Genomic DNA, 13,434 nt, shown 5'->3' with positions numbered 1-13,434 from the left:
TCAAGGGTTCCCATCACATCGCAATAATACACCTTATTTTATAGCAAAACACCTTATTTTTCTGTAAGGCACACGATCGCAGTTGGTTCGACGCTCTGCGTGATCGTCGGACTAGAAGAAATAATTCATCACCAGTCATATCATCAACATATAAGTGCAGGAGTTGTGGGCGCTCTTGTCGCTCCAGAATCGGGCTCTTCAGCCATGAACGACGCTGCCCTAAATTATAACAATAATAAAATAACTCATATTACAATTAATTAAATTAACTTATATAATATACTAAATTGCTGCATTAATAGAATTTTAACTTAGTAATTAAAATGTAACTGCATATATAATCTACCATAGATTTAATAGGCCAACGACGACGACGATAGACACCGTAGATGACGTTCTTAGTAACTTAACAATATTCCTTTTGTTTCAGTGTTCGGCATGGACTCCCCCCTGGGCCTGTTCCCCCCGGGCATGGACCACAAGATGTATCCCCTCATGGACGTGGAGCACCGGCCGCCGCCGCTCGACGCGCAGCTCTTCACCAACGTCAAGAAGAAATGTGGGTTACACTTATATCCTACTCATAGTAAGTCCCTTTTTATAATGGCCAACCTGAAGCAGATACGTTCAGACAGAGATTTTTTGTGATAATATCTCAGTACGTCTTGTCTGAAGACTCGTCAAAGATCTATCAATGACAACCCGAAACGTTTTAACGCGATCAAAAACACTTAAGAAATTTTACGAAAGCTTTAAGAAATACCTACTTAGGGTTGGCCACAATTTGTTAGTCATAAACATGATAGAAAACTAAGTCCCGCATTAAAATCCAGTTATAAAGTGCACGTTACTAGAAAAGCGATTATTTGATAGATATTCACAACTTCAACTCGTTATACATGCAATATGTAAACGACGTTGCGAAACCGAAGCCCGATCATACAATAGTTACTATGCATCAGAACTAATAATAGCATACGGGCTGCAACCGTGTCCCATCACACATGTCGCAGTCTCGCAATCGCATCGCGCATAATGTTAAACGACCATTGTTTCCCAGTGAATGTTTATTAAGACGATCTGATATCGTATCTCATAGACATAGGGGAACAGACGCCGAGTCTAACGTATGCTGACAATGGTCCACTGTCAACTGCACACACAATGCGCGGCGATCGATTAGCGCCATCGCTCGAGACATGCATGCGATGCTCCCCATAAAATGCTAACAAGCTCCTATTTCGAATGCAAATCGTCTTTTAATTCCCCGTTATGAACTCGCGTGACCCCGAGACTATTAAGAAAAACTAATTCCCGCAATAAAATATCACGGCTTTCGAATTATCTGATCAGCATTGAACGTGATCCCTCGAAATTATAAACCCGTAAGGTCGAGGCGACGTCGCCGGCGTATGCACGTCCGCTTTTCTTTCTGACAGAACCGCCTTAATAGTCGCGTGCTCGCATCGAATTAATGACGAATCCGGCGTGTCGCCGCAACCCGCTCATTTCGGTCGTGTGTCGGCTGCCAACATAGGGTTATGGCTCCACCGAAACACGGTTATTAGATAGTTGTGCTGCATTAGCGAGGCAATGCTGTCGCAGAGGCACACGGCACATGTCGTGCGCCAATACCGCCCAGCACCGTCTGCATTTTTCTACCCATAAATCATAACTGCAAAACTCCGCAAGCTAATTAGCGAACTTACTAAACTCGAGCATGAAAATTTTGACGTCTGTTAATGTGAACATTTTTTTGGCAGGGCGACCAAAGGGGCAACACAGCGCGCCGCGGGGCGGGCCACCTCGCTCGTGGACCAACGCGGAGCTGACGGAAGCCCTCCAACACGTGTGGAACAAGAAGATGACAACTAGCCAAGCGTCAAGGATATTCGGCATCCCGTACAACTCGCTACTCATGTACGTGCGAGGCAAGTACGGCAAAAGTCTAAAGCTCGAGCAGCTGAGGAAAGACTGCATAGGCGGGCCGCTCGAGGTGCTCAACTTGAACTCGGGCAACAACAACAACAACCACCCGTCGAGCAAACACCACGACAAGGAGGAGCAGCACCAGAACGCGGGCCAGCGGCCGGCGAGCTCGGAGCCGGACATCTCGTCGAACCCGATGTTCAACCCGTTCCAGCAAGGCTTCTACCCGGAGTTCCCGCCGGGCTTCCCGATGCCGCTCAACATGCTGCACCTGCTGCCGCCCAGCGAGAAGGCGCGCGAGCTGTACCAGGCGATGCCGATGGCGCTGGACGCGCTGTCGGGCGCGGCCAAGGAGGAGGACTGCAAGAGCGACCGCTCCAAGGAGAACTCCGCGGACGAGGAGGGCGACTCGTACCGCGCGCCGCTCGCGCCGCACCCGCCGCACCCGCCCGACGCGCGCGCGCTGCTGCACCACAACGGGCAGGACTAGGCGCTTCCCGTAGCGCCGTCCTCCCAGTACCTATCCTTTCTACCTTCCATCTTGTGTGTCTTTCCTTTCGACGGTACGTAGGTCGACAATTTCGTGGAAATTAGAAAATCTATATGTACAGTGAAACTGAAATTATCTTTGTATATTCTAGAGATTGCAAAGTTCAGATTCGATAATGGAGCCGCAGTGGAACCTGATATACTTTTAGAATTTCAGTTTCACTCGATGATCAGAGGTCGAGATCTCGCCGGGCATCCCTCGATGCCCGAATTAAAATTAGTTAAATTTATATTTAAAGATGTGTTAATATTGTAAATGTATTTAAATCGCGTATAAGTGATAGCGATAATTTATTGATTCGAGGTGTGCAATAAGTGTGAAAGGCGTTGTGATTGTTATCGGCGGTCGTTACCGTGTCTTTTATTGTTGACATTCCATTCTAACATTCCACTGTAATTATTTTTAGATAATACTTCATATCACTTAGATTATGATTTTTACTGTAAAGTTTATTTTCGAACGTATCTTGCCTGTAAATTGTGTTATCCCAATGTAGATATTACGTTAAATGTGCGAGTCGACTCCTACATTTTCACCAAAGTTTGTAAAATATTTCGTAATAATAGTTATTATTCGATAAACAATTTTAATTGTAAATAGTTATCGATAAATTAATGGGATATTGAAATTAATTTAACCATTAAATAAGGAGACGTCGTGTCTAAAACGGTAAATAGTAGTTCATTTGTAATTGTCGTAGAGTTAGTGAAAGAATACAGTGAACTAACTGCGTGAGGCGTCTAGTGACGGGCTCGTTGGGAGGCTGCGACGCACTAGTCACACATTTCTGTTTACCACGATCCGTTCTGAATCGGTTCGTTCAAAGTCCAACAAATGATAGGTTATGTCATGACGAGTTACCCGGGGCCGGGCCGGCAGTAATGCGATGTCGGCGACGTACGGCGATGTCATGTAAATGTACCGCGCTTTGAACGCGCTCCGATGCGGAAATCGTGATTCCGAAGCTGAGATGTGCCCGCGACTATTCGGGTGGTCCTGATTGCATCGTGACGTCAGCGACTTTATGATTACAGATTAAAAAAACAAAGACTCGATTATCAATAATAACACGACAGTGCGCGCCTGGTCTAGACAAATAATGTATCTGCACTCAATGTTCAAATAAAAAGGAGCTTTCGAGATTTTAGTGAATAATGAAAGTTTAGAATAAAGGTTCAAACCTTTCTGGCTTTAGATAATTGTATACAATGATTTCGTATTAGATGTACCGTGGAGTATCACGTCATATTTACCTAAACATACGATCGGTTATGTTGAAAGAATTACCCGTGTATTTTATTCGTATCTACTGTATTTAATTTAACATCATTTTAAACTAAACTAATGAAATTAGATGTCGATTCGAAACTGCAAATCTCTTAACAGAAGACTGAACACTATTTATGACTCTATTTTGTATGTCTGTATATTTCACTTAATCACAGAATCAGCCGCAGTGATCACATAGTATACAGTCGCGTCATTAAACAATATATCATTACAGGGATTTTATATATTAACGAGTTGAATAATTGAATATGTACTTATAGTTTTATGAACTTGCTTTTTCTCTTTACCTTCCTTTTACGCTTAAATTTATTCATTATTAAGATTCAACGCAGTTTAATATATAGACAAATTATGTTAAAAACTAAACGGTGTTGCACATCATGTCGAAGGCGAAGCTGAATACATTTCGTTTTGTAGAAATAATCTTTAGTAAAAATTTTCAAGCGCTTTTCTATGGACTTTTAATATGCTACAGACATGTCTTTATGTTTGAAGGCTTCATATATTCGCTGTATTATCTATAGCGTATCGAATACATGTGCCAAAAATTACACCGCTATTTCTGGACTCGAGACTGCAATATTTCCATTCCTGCTTGTTTACTTTGTGTTGTGACTCGTGATCATGTTATATTTTAGATTTACATAATTCGTACAAATTCAGCAGTATTAGAGTGATTTTGTTAAAGTTTTAATTGAGACGTTTTAATTAAGTTTGTTATTTGTTACGTGCGGCGGCGGTAGGAATTATAATAATGTAGTGTGAATCTTGAATCTCAATGTGTTGTGTAGGGCAACGTCACATAACATCATACTATTATGCTAATAAGTAGCTTTATATTTTTATGACTGTTACTGCGTTACTCCCTGTTTTCCTTACCAATGTTAAATTTGCAGTTTTATTTCAATTTTCCGTAGTTTTTATAATCTGCACCATTTTATAACCTATACGATTTTCAGGAGCCAAATTAAATGAACGTACATTTTAATAGATACTACATATTGTAAGAATTTTATTATTTTTTAAGTTGATATTATATGTGATCGTGTTAATTTTAGTAGAATTCAAAATATTTAGTTCCTTCAATTTTGTTACGAGTATTTATAAATTGTAATTGAGATGATTTTAGCTTCTAGAATAATTAATTGTTCTCTCCGATAAAGAGTATAATTAAATATAAGTTATGTAATTAATTTTTGTTGTATTTTGCCTAATATTAATTACAAATTAAATTAAAATAATATCGTTACATTAGAATGTAAAAAAGATTATCTATTTGATCTTAAAATAATACGAAAAAAATATTTATGTTCTAGTACCATTCTATCGTGTAATTTAAATTGAAATGATGGAGCGATGTAGTGAAATTCGTTTACGGTCACCGACGTAAAGTGTAAAAATAAAATTACGAAATACCGTTGAGATGTTTTATTTGGAAGCCTTTCTCCCGACGACGACAATAAACAAACGCCATGATGATATGCTGTTAGAAGATTGCAATTGCAATTGCTCTGTAGTCTGTGCCCAACTATATCATGTACTTGTTCACATAATTACCTATATAGCAAATTACAATTTGTTGAAAACTATCGTATCTGCTATCTATCCTTCGACTTTTTGGTAAATTTGAGCAAATATAGTATGAATTTAATCAATAAGATATACATACGTTCTTATAAGTTATAACACATCAGAATACCTACAATCTCAGTGAGATTTCTTTAGAAAATAGAAATATTAGATAGGTACATATTAAATACCACACATAATGTTACACTCCCATCCCTGTGGGCTGTGGCTCGACTCCTGTTGGTCATAGCGTGATGATAATACCCTATAGCCTTCGTCGATAAATGAGCTATCTAACACCGAAAGAATTTTTCAAATCGGACCAGTAGTTCCCAAGATTAGCGCGTTCAAACAAACAAACAAACAAACAAACTCCTCAGCTTTATAAAATTAGTATAGATGAGATCGAATTTCATTCGAATTGCCGATGAATCTATTATGAACATTCATACATGGGTGCTGATCAAACGTGATTATAATATAGTAGGTAGGTATATTATAATACTATAAGATAGCTGAAGAATTTATAATAGTGTATACTGAGCCTAGAATTATTCTTTTTAATATCTATTACAAATGCAAAAGTAATCGTTTCTGATACTTTCACGCCTAAACCACTAAACCAAATTGGATATAATTTGGAACAGGCTAATAGCGAATTTCACTTCTAGATATTTTATTTACACCTTACCTGTCGGTTAAACTGACTAATAAATACATTAAAATGTTTTACATGGGCTATCAGACCCATTAACATACTGATCAAACCTCCAAAATTATGCACTATTTTTGTCAATGAAAAAAAACATCATATAGGTACCTAGGCGATGAAAATTTCAGATGATGGCGGACACGCAATAACTTAAAAACATTTTATATGAAAAACGGCCTTGCTTTTTACTGGATATTCTAATGATCAAGTGAATTAACTGTAGATTATATTAATAAGAAAGAAACAAGAGTACCTAAGTACGTAGGTATACTAAAGTTTACAGTGAATCGTCGTTGGTCATTCTGTAAACTGCGTCGTTGATTAATATCAGAATTCATATTTGCTATTTTTTCTCAATGGAGATAAATGTCAGACACGCTCATGTAGCTAACTGAACTTAATAACACTTAACAGCCAGAGACTAAAGAAAACCACTAGGTAGGTATGTTGTCAGGAATAGGTACCTACTGATCCGTACATACCTATTGAATTTTCAATTTTTTTCAGCAGTATTAGGGTCCTTTACACTATACTTTAATATTTCTTCTCTACAATATTGGTATCTAAATATAATTATAAATTATTAATTTAGTGACCCGGCAATCGTGCTTATTGCCATACCCTTATTCCGAGAAATATGGCGACTAAAACTTACACGAGAATATTATTTCTCACTTTCTATCTACTAATAATTTTAAAATAATAATATCAAGCTGTAGAAGTTATTCGTTTGTTTGATACTTCACATACTTCTTATGAACATTGTACGTGATCCCTGCTACTTACCTATATAATATTATTCATTTTTTCAATGTATAAAAAGACATTGCTGAAAAAAACTAGCACGGTTAAAATTAAAATATTGGGATAAGTATGTCGTTTTCCAAACTCAAAATGAAATTGATGAGGAGGTTGTTTGTAAATATTATATACCTTTCTCCCCTTGGTTGCCTGGTAGAGTTCACTGCTTAGTGATAAGGCCGCCAATTGTGATACATCTTCCTAGTACCCTTTTTTTTTCTTTTTTTATTGTTTCTGTTTATTTAATGTTTGTAGGACAATAAATAATGTTTGTATTTTTTTTTACCTAAAATAATGAACCTAAGGTATCATTATTGAAAATTACGATCTAGCCTTTTACTAATCTATACATATAATAAATCTGTAGAAGGGTCAATTCTGTACATTGAAAATATTGAAAAAATAAATAGCAGGGGGTGTTACTGGATCGATACCATCCCAAATATGTGATTAAAAAAATTTTTGTCTGTCTGTCTGTCTGTCTGTATGTTCAGGCATCACGTGAAAACTAACGGTTCGATTTCGATGAAACTTGGTATAATTATACCTTATTATCCTGGGCATAAAATAGGATACTTTTTATCCCGGAAAAATACGTAGAAAAAAATAAATCTTAATTTTTCTTAATTTTTCCGCGCGGACGGGGTCGCGGGCGGAAGCTAGTGAGAAATATAAATCTAACTGCATTTGCTATGTTTGTAGTGTAATAAATTAAAATAAATATTTTCTGAAAATATGATAAAAGAGGAAAAATAAAACCACATCGTTTATCACATGAACTCGTACCCTTTTATTATTAAATACAATTTATAAATACACTATACACTAACGGTGGATACAGCTTACAAAATTCCGATCAATTATTATTATTTATTGAGCAATTGCAAGCAGTTTTGTTTTAGTATCTATAACATTTGCAGTGATATATATCTATTTATTAAACAGTTATTTTAAAACATTTATGTGTTAATCTACAGAACTGTACTAATTCACGAAAAGCGGTAACTTTGATAGTCTTTAATTTTTTAAGTAGAAGAAATTAATTAAACAAAAATATAAGTTCACACATCTAAATGCAAGGTAAAATAAAATTATGAATGAAGTTAAACACGAGTCGCTAAGTAAACACATTTTATATAAACTAAAAATAATAAACTGCACACTATGGACATTATTATACATGACTATACAATCGTTCCAACAAAAAATATACAGTTCAAATGTTTCAATCTTTTGCTGACCCTACATGCTCACTTTATTGGTATGTATGTTAAAATCTAATTTGATTCACAATATTGAGTAAGAACTCCTTGTCAGTGCTACAGCACTATATCTAATTATTATTATATAATCTCTATCCAACCAGCAGAAAATAACAAAATCATATTCCTTTGTAAAGCCGTTGATTAAACTAAGAAACACAAAATAATACTTTTTACACCGTTTCTAATACAGTTAATGACTAATAAAACACAATAATAATCATATTACACGGCCCTACAAAGTTCATTACAAAGTCAATAGAAAAATGAAATTTCTATATTTACGAATGGAAAATAATTAGAGTACAGAATTAATTTGTGATTTTCTATTAGTTTTATGTTATGGAAATTGTGTTACGAACACAATAAGCTAATTTTAATAGATCAATCACTGCAAGTGTTTTTTTTACACTATTATTATGTACAAATTCGTTTAAACCGTTTTAATTCGATGATTGAACTTTCTATTATAATTTATCGTCACGGTTATTATATGTTCAGTCATCGAATTTCGTACGACGTACAAACTATGTGGCAGTTGTGTTATTAACAAAGTTTATGTATATGTAACGCCGTCTAGAAATCGAGCGGATCTAAGATTAGTGGTACATAGACAGTCTTTTTTTTTATCGAACATTCTGCGTATACAAATCAAAGTTAAAAAAATTACTTTTTAATATGCACTATCGGGCAGACGCATCTGTTTTACCGATTATTTTTACGGGCTATCAGGTGATTAGTCTTATATGCCTTGCTAACGGGACCTTTTTAATTAGTTTTCATGAGGATTAAAAATATTCGCTAATAACACTGAATCAAGCAGATAAACATCTCAATGGATTGTTGTTATTAAATTTAAAATGTATTATTTAAATCAATGTTTACTACAATAATATTGTTTCGGACTAAATACGGGCATCGCGAAACATTGTTTTTACTAAGTCAACCCAAATTGTTCTAACATAATAAATAAACAACGAAATAGAATTAGGTTAAGCTGACAACTTAAGTAAAATGAATCTAAATTCTAAGTAATACAATTTTGATATTTCTGATATATCAATATAAAACTTTCTGATCTCAATAAAACTACATGTAAGTCTAGGAATAAACTCAATCTAGGGATTAACGAAAGAATAATAAAGCACGTATAAGTGACCGACATGCGCCTTAAGATCAACGACATGCATACTCCTAGAATACATTCGCGTATAAAGTGCGTTTCAGAATACATCCGCGTATAACCGCGTATAGTCTAGACGGCTCCACGTATACAAGCACACACGAACCATATTGTATATTCCAAACATCAATTTGTTCAACTAAACGGGATTAACTTATTGTTCATCTCCCTGATACATTGCTTGTTTAGAACGAGGTAACTTCCAGTTTATTCCATGTATATCACATTGAGTAACAATTTATAAAATACCCTTATTATTAATAAAAATGTACTAGCGTATAAGTATTATAATTAATTTAACATTACAAACGCAATCTCTACATTTCGATCGATAGAGAAAAGTTGTTATGACTCTTTGAATAGATTAATAATTGATAGTATTTTTTAAATAAATAATGTTAAGAATACGTTAATATATTTTAAGCACTCATTTTTCGAATAATCATACGCGAATACAAGGTTATAGCTCCTAACAAAACGTGCATAATTCATTAGAATTATTAAATTCTTGTGTTTCATGGACAGAAACATCGATTACTTTAATTAACTTTTATGTTACAGTTGGAAAAGTTATTTAATAGATATTAATGATGATTATAAAGCATATAACTGAGACTTTATTAGGACTTTATAGAAATTATATTTGTAATTACATAAATTACAGTAACGCATTATATGCGTTCCGGATCCCATAAAGAGAAGTGGGTTTATCTGAACAATCGAGTTTATAATAAAATCATTGCAAATTAAAATTGTGCTACTAAACTTACGATATGCAAGATATAAGATAATTATAAGACATCAAATTATTATTAATCAGTATCAATAGCTACTTCAAAGCAACGTAATTTTTCATTGTCTAAGGAGAAATACGAATAATATGATTAAATAAACAAAAACTACTTGAAGTTTGCTAAAATTTTCCCATAGATTTATTTACTTTTAATACAGTTTTTAGTATCGACAATGTTCTTAAGCCTTTATAAATTTTATAGTCCATAAAATTGTGATAGACAAGAAATGGCACAAATGTTAGATGATTTGTTAAATTATAGATAGATCGTATATTTGTGTCTCTGTTTAACACGTTATTAAGGCGATTTTAGTTCAATTCTTTAAGGCAGTGGAATGACGCTTATGTCTCACATTTTTTGAGCGGGTAATTGAAGTTGTGCAAGGTTCAAGTTATTTTTACATTTTTTCTATTTTTCGAAATAATCTTGCCCTTACGCGTTTGTATTAAAATACATTAAACTAGTGTTACTTTTAAATAACTCCGATAGTTCTTACAAAAGTACACAAGATTTCTCACCAATACACTCATACTAAGTAGTCTTATATGAAACATCAACTCACAACACATTAAATCCGTTCAACTAACAATAAATGGACTCTAACATAGGTTTTACCTTTTCACACATTTTATTTATTTATTTTAATTTAATATTCAAACAAAAATTATGCGGGAAAAAATAATAATTTTATTGGTAAACCAAATCCATGTAACTGCTTGTATAGAATGTGCCCATTATAAAAAATCCTGTCAGTTTCAATGATGGACTATCTAACAGATAAGTATCGAATCATCTATCAAACAGTAATTTTAAGACTTTTTTTTTAACCTAGTTTCTCTTCCGCTTTAAGTTTAAGTTAGTGTTACCTAGGACACATAAAGAGTCTTTTCTTTTAAGAGATTTAGATCCACCAACCATTTATAGATACATCAACTATCCCTAAGCGAAAATTATGACGAATTAGTGCTACGTTTTTACGTAATCAACATACCAACACACACGCATTCGCTTTTCTTATAAAAGAATTGGCCAAAGCCTGAGGTCTCCAAGGCAGTGACGAATTTTATATTAGTCTTAATCTATATAGAATGATAACTATATAGTGTTAACTATAAAAGAAATACAGTTTTGCAAAAGTATGGGTGATTTTTTTAAATTACACAAAACCTATCCTATGTCACAGAATACATAATAGTAGCTAAACGCTACAGAACGGACACTCTCCGCCTCCCGCCAAAATTAAACACTTATCTCACCCCGCACGATCAGACATAAAATGGTCCATATTTTTCTACAGGGACGATACGCAACGAAGATTGACAACATTAATCAAATTGACTTAAAGTAATTTTATTATTTTGGATTTGTGATTATCGTTTTTCGTAGAAAATGGTTAGATATTGTGCTGTTTACGGATGTATACGCGAATTTTTTTTTACGCTAGTCAAAAATGTGCCAACCATAAAGCGTTAACACACACATTTGCAGTCTCTACAGTGTGACTGTCAAAACGATAATTTTGTATGGAGTGTCCGGGGTGTGCCTATGTGTTAATCCAAGTAGGAAATAGGATACAAACAGATATTAAACCAGATTATGTGCATTATGAAAACGTTATTAAATTATAGGGGTAAATAGACTTACGGCCGAATACTGAAACGCCACTCAAATATTTAAGGGCTGCTTAAACGTTTGAGCAGCTCTTGAACTTTGTTTTCGTATTCTCAAAAGTCAATTTTAAGTATCTCTCAAATTTAAGTGCACCTTAAATTAAGTTGTGCTCAAAGTCCACTTAGTTTAAAATTCGTATACAGGAACGCTACTCAACACTATTTAACTGTCAAATGAACTGTCAAACTGATTTGAGCAGCCCTTAGATTTGAGAACGGTCGCAAGGTCCCTCAAATCAAAACAAATCTATTAAAACTTGGATTCCTCGTGTAGAAAAGTGATAAAATGTCTTTATCGTCATTATCTTCGCTTTCGTTTTACCTTTTAGGCACAGTACCCTAAAAAGTACTTGTAATAAACTATTTATAAGTTCAGATTTTAATAAGATGATACAGATGATAAGTGGTCACAAGGGTTACACATTCATTATCACTAGTTACAGACAACAGTTGCCCTGGCTCTGTATGTTATAGGGGTGCATATGAGCAAAGTATTTCATGCTACGTAAAGAATAATATAGTATTTTATTGTTCATGTGGGTAAGTACTAACTTTTTTATCACTTCCAAGAGCATATCTTTCTCAGCAGGTGTATAATTAGATCCACGTTTCTTCTTATCCTCCATCGTGAATCAGTTATTAGGATTTTAATAATAAAATAATGGTCAACTGAAATTCACTCCACTAATGAAATGTTTAAATTATCGCGCGTAACAATGTCATTACACTTGACGATGAAATGACACTTGACGTTCCAATCTACGTCAAACCTATCCAGAAAATTTTCTTTTTTTAAGACGTCTTAAATAAATATTTAACTTATTTTTACGTAAAAAGACATATAATTTCAATAGTAATTCAAACCATAATTACATTATGCTGATACATTTCAAATAATTTATAGATATATTCATATTCATTCAAACAAGACTGCGTAAAACGAATACAAGACGTGACCTAAATTATTTTGTAATAGAGAACATGCTGATTACAATTTTTCTAGCAGGATGTTGCCATTATGTAAACATTTGAGGACTGCTTGCCTAATCACGGTTTCAAATTGCTTGAGTGGCGTTTGTGTATAGCAGTTAAATTTACGGGATGCTTATCTTTAAGTTGCAATTAGATGAGTTTGAGATTTGAGTGGCGTTTCAGTATTCGGCCGTTAAACTTACTATCATTGAGGTCCTAAACTCAAGTACTAAGTTACCAGTGCGAAATTATAATTATTTTAAACATTAGCCTAATATTTTATTTTAAATTAAGTGATGTGTACATGGCTTAATAATTAGATAAAAATAAATATAGAGTTTTTACTAAGAACGAATTTTTTAAATTATTATTATACTAATGAGAAAAAAATATATGAAATGGCCTTCTGTCACAACGTCGAAGTTTTTTGTATATTTTTATTATTATCAAATTACACATTTTGAATGCTTTGGACGGCTTTGGAATCGTGCTCATCTGACATCTACATAACAACCAACAGGAATATATATTTCTAAACTATTGTATTGAATGACATTTTGACAGAAGGCGGGAAAAAAAGAAAAAAGTTTTAAGGAAATCTTAACGAATGTGGGTAATGTGAAAGTGAATTAGCGCATCGATCTTTATTTTTTTTATAAAAAAGTAACAAAAATTTTCATTTTACCGAAAATTTATATTCTA

At 34.1% G+C, this 13,434-nt stretch overlaps 1 protein-coding gene across 2 annotated transcripts in view; it reads left to right on the top strand.

The window, feature by feature from the left end:
• Positions 1-5,186, top strand: part of LOC123697910 (protein jim lovell) — a 28,529-nt gene extending 23,343 nt beyond the window's left edge. Inside the window, exons 2-3 of one of the 2 annotated variants that reach the window (XM_045644482.1) lie at positions 431-559; positions 1,764-5,186. In XM_045644482.1, coding sequence (XP_045500438.1) covers positions 431-559; positions 1,764-2,419 — 785 coding nt within the window. In that variant the 3' untranslated portion in view covers positions 2,420-5,186. Of the gene's footprint in view, positions 1-430; positions 587-1,763 lie in introns of both variants that reach the window. The other variant, XM_045644481.1, reaches the window with a different exon arrangement.
• Positions 5,187-13,434: the final 8,248 nt, after the last annotated feature.

Source organism: Colias croceus, chromosome 15 (genome assembly GCF_905220415.1).
Source record: "Colias croceus chromosome 15, ilColCroc2.1".
Taxonomy (NCBI): domain Eukaryota; kingdom Metazoa; phylum Arthropoda; class Insecta; order Lepidoptera; family Pieridae; genus Colias; species Colias croceus.
This window is presented reverse-complemented; position numbering and strand designations above follow the sequence as displayed.